Raw genomic sequence first — 3,877 nt, forward strand, 5'->3', positions numbered from 1 at the left:
TCCGATCTATGGAATGTAGATCAAAATAAAGATACTATAATAGTAGATAACAAAATTCCTCATAAAACTTTTGCATTCAGAAAAAAGTATTTATAAAAATTATAATTTAAAAAATTATATTTTAATTATATAATTGCATAATATATTTTAATCATATAATCATATAATGTAATTTAATTATACAACTACATTTTAATTTTAGATTAAAATATTTTAATTTAATTTTAAAAATTATAACTGTAATGTACAGTGCCTTAAATGTTATAACAATGGACTAAATATTTGCAAACAATCAATAAATAAAGAACTAGTTAATAATAAGTTTATATCGTAATTAAATTTTAGTAGATGAAATAAAGTGAACAAACAATGGACATAAAATATATTGGCTTACTGATAACATCATTCCACAGAAAACAAAATCACAGACTAATAAATATCTACAGTAGCACTACAACGAGTCTTGTAAGAGGTATAAAAGTGCGTCACCTGAACAGATTTTCTTAGGGTGGCGAGTGGTGGGCCAGTGAACTGAGTATTCAGCCTACTTACAGTCGGCACTGAAGTTAGGCGGTATGTAGTGCCTGGAGATGGTGCAGCAACTACTGCATTGCCAGTTATACTATTCGGTGTAACTGTACCAGTGGGAGCACTCGCAGTTGGAGCTGGACCCACCCTCAGTAACTGATACTGCCCATTTTCTGTTTTTAATAACAGATGACCTTGAGCACCAGCTTGAAGACTATGAAGTGCCTGTAATGTTATCTAAAAATCGAAAATAATAATCATTAGTTATATTACCGTCACATATTTTTTTTATACTTTATCTTTTACTATATCGTTGGTACTATATCGTCAACTAAATTATACATATATATAATTATAAATATATGTATGTGTTAACAGTTGACAGCAGAAGTAAAGCAATACAAATATTAAAAACGATATATACTTTTACAATAGAATTGAAAATTTCAGATATTTAAAATTAGCTAAACAAAATAATATATATTTATATTATAAATATAGAAATAAGCACACAGTGTTTATACAAAAATGAATTCCAATGCCTTCGTACATACAGGTATACATAATTTCAGAATAAAGAATCTTATCATTTATACTAAAAAAATGCTAAATGGAACGTCTTACCCCTGGACCTCCGGTTCTTGCTCCGACCAATTGGTGTTGCCCAATCACCACTCTAGGCGTAACCTGCTTATTAGCTTGCTGTCCCGCTACTGGTGTCGCAGGACGCATTGTATTTACATTAAGAATTTGAACATTACTGGGTACTATCGTCGAAGTAACCCCACCCTTGGCCTGCAACGCTGTGCTGACTGCATTGCCAGCCACAGAGACAGGAACAGACATTGGTACCGAAACCATGCCAGGCGCTACACTGGTCTTAATCACTAAAGCTGCCCCCGTCGGCTTATTCACTGCGGTCACTGTTTGGCTGGCTGCCTGGCTTATAGAACCGACATTGGTAACAACGTTCGCTGTAGTCTGCAGCACTGCCTGTGATGTTAAGCCTAAAGTACCATTTGCTAACTGCCCGACAGTTTGAGCGGGAAAGGAGAGCTTATTATTTGCATTTGCCACCCCCGTAGTGGCTATAACTTGCCCAACCGTGGGATAGATGAGCTTCACTGGTTCGTGCGTCTTGGTCAAGCTCGGTATATGCGTAGTCTGATTGCTAGACACTTGGTTGGTCGTTACTTGATTGATATAGGCAGCGGAAGATATCCCTGGCGGCTGTGCGTGTTGCTGCTGCTGCTGCTGTTGCTGCTGTGGTTGTGGCTGCGGCTGCTGCTGCTGCGTGGTGATGACCTGTGGCGCCACTGTGTTAGAGGTAACCACGTTCACGGGCAGCAGAGTGCTGGTGGTGATCGTCTTGGTGACCTCCTGAGTCATTAGACTGTTCACGGTAGTCGCACCGCCGCCGTTCGAAACCCCATGTTTCTGTGGCTGCACCGCGGTGATGGTGCCCCCGTTGGAAATAGCGCTGTTCACCTGGTGATTCTGCTGGCTGACCGATGCGGAACTCGCTTGATGGCCGGCGACAGTCGGCGTGGACGTCACAAGCTGCGTCTCGAGGGAGCCCACTATCGCGTTCACTGCGGATTCGTCGACATCCGTGCTCAGAGCTTCCTCCAGAAACTTAGCTGACGCCATTTTCTTCCAAGCTCCAACTGTAAACTGATCTGCGCATGCGCCTGTCGCAAATTGCTCCCATAGTGCCTTGCCCCCTCCCTACCCTCCTTAACGCGGCGGAAAATCGTACGCGGCGAGCGAGGCGAGTCCACGGTTTATCGGCGGGCGGTACGACCGCCGATCACATTTCCCTGGCATCCCGTGACGCCGACCTGATCCTGACGGTCCACGACGATCGCGTACACACGGCCGGGCACTTCTCATAACGACGGAAGGCCGCGCGTGCACGTCGTTCACGCCGCGAATCGTGTTATGGCCGCTCGGCGGCGCGCACGCAACACGTCACCCGCCAAAATGGCTATCTTCGAAATGCGCAATCGACGCGCCGTTCACGCACCGATACCCGCCGTACGCGTCGATACCCGCCACCGCATGGCTACACGCCGCCAACCGCCCAACGTGATGTCGCAAGTAAAAAAAAATCGGAAACTCCGACAAATTTTGCCTCGTTCGGAATCGCGTACTCGCTTGAGAGAAAAAAAGCGCGTTCCGAAACCGATTGTTTCATCGCGTTCGCGTCTTTCCTCGACCCCACCCCTCTCCAACAATCCCCTTCCCCCCCTCTCAACCCCTCACCAACAATCCGCCGTGACCATCGGTGCGGCTACGCCTCGGAGAAACACGTGCGTGTTTCCCGCGGAAAAACATGGGTGGGTGACGCGTAATCGGAACCTTCGAGATCTTCCGTTTTCTTTCCGGAAATGATGACGTGCAATACGTGATGAAAGCCGATTGGCCATCACATTGCTTTTCCAGACGTGCGTTGCCGCTCGTCGAGTTCGAGAACTGTGTGATTACAGAGGATGTGACCAAAAAGGGACCTTTCGTTTCATTCGTCTGTCGAATTCTGATTGATCAAACTCCATTTCCTTCATTCCTTCTGCATAATATGAATAAAAATAAATATTTATTTTAAATATTATATATTTGATCAACGTGTATATATTATTTCATACTCGCGTAACACACAGCATGTAACTTTTTCCCTAGGATGGAAATGTGAAAAATGAAAATTTTTACTATTAAAGTTAATGAAGAAATTTTTCACTTTTCAAATTTCCATCCTAAGAAAAAAGTTACAATTACATGATCGATCAGCACTTTTAGGCCTGGAACACATGAAATGCATAAGGAAGCATCAACACAGCATAAGACGGCTAGACCAATGAGAATCTTGTGTAAATCAATATGGCGCTTTATGCTGGCTACTCATTGGTCCAGCGGTCTTATATGCTATGCTTATGCCAGAGAGGATCCTGAGAGCGGCCATGCCCGCGATTTAGCTGGGATGGACGATTGAGCTGGTTTCAGCGCCTCTATGTCCACAAACGTCGACATTGAACTACATAGCCAATGTCCACGAAATTGTCGGTAATGTCCACGAATTTTTGGTGGTGATCCGTGCTATATCCACGATTTAGCGGTTGTGTTCCGTGCTATGTGCAGGAATGCGAGTAAGTTAGTTAGACAAGGATAGACATCAATCTCGGTCGTCCTTGTCACCATCGGCTAACAAACACGGAGGCACGGAGCGGCTGTTATCTCACGAACACACTCCCCTCTCTCTCGTCCCGTTTTTTTGTCTCGCTTCGTTGCAGAAATTCAGAAAGAGGATTTCGGGCGATTTCTGGCAGCAAGATAGAAAATAGTTAAAAGGAAT

The 3,877-nt window shown here is 44.0% G+C and overlaps 1 protein-coding gene across 2 annotated transcripts in view; it reads right to left on the reverse strand.

The window, feature by feature from the left end:
• Nucleotides 1-2,705, reverse strand: part of LOC105452624 (transcription initiation factor TFIID subunit 4-like) — a 9,717-nt gene extending 7,012 nt beyond the window's left edge. The window contains exons 1-2 of one of the 2 annotated variants that reach the window (XM_011693899.1): nucleotides 1,153-2,705; nucleotides 553-765 (exon numbers count right to left, since the gene is read on the reverse strand). In XM_011693899.1, coding sequence (XP_011692201.1) covers nucleotides 553-765; nucleotides 1,153-2,178 — 1,239 coding nt within the window. In that variant the 5' untranslated portion in view covers nucleotides 2,179-2,705. Of the gene's footprint in view, nucleotides 1-489; nucleotides 766-1,152 lie in introns of both variants that reach the window. The other variant, XM_011693898.1, reaches the window with a different exon arrangement.
• Between the last annotated feature and the right edge of the window lie 1,172 nt (nucleotides 2,706-3,877).

Source organism: Wasmannia auropunctata, unplaced genomic scaffold (assembly GCF_000956235.1).
Source record: "Wasmannia auropunctata unplaced genomic scaffold, wasmannia.A_1.0 LD336027.1, whole genome shotgun sequence".
Lineage (NCBI taxonomy): Eukaryota > Metazoa > Arthropoda > Insecta > Hymenoptera > Formicidae > Wasmannia > Wasmannia auropunctata.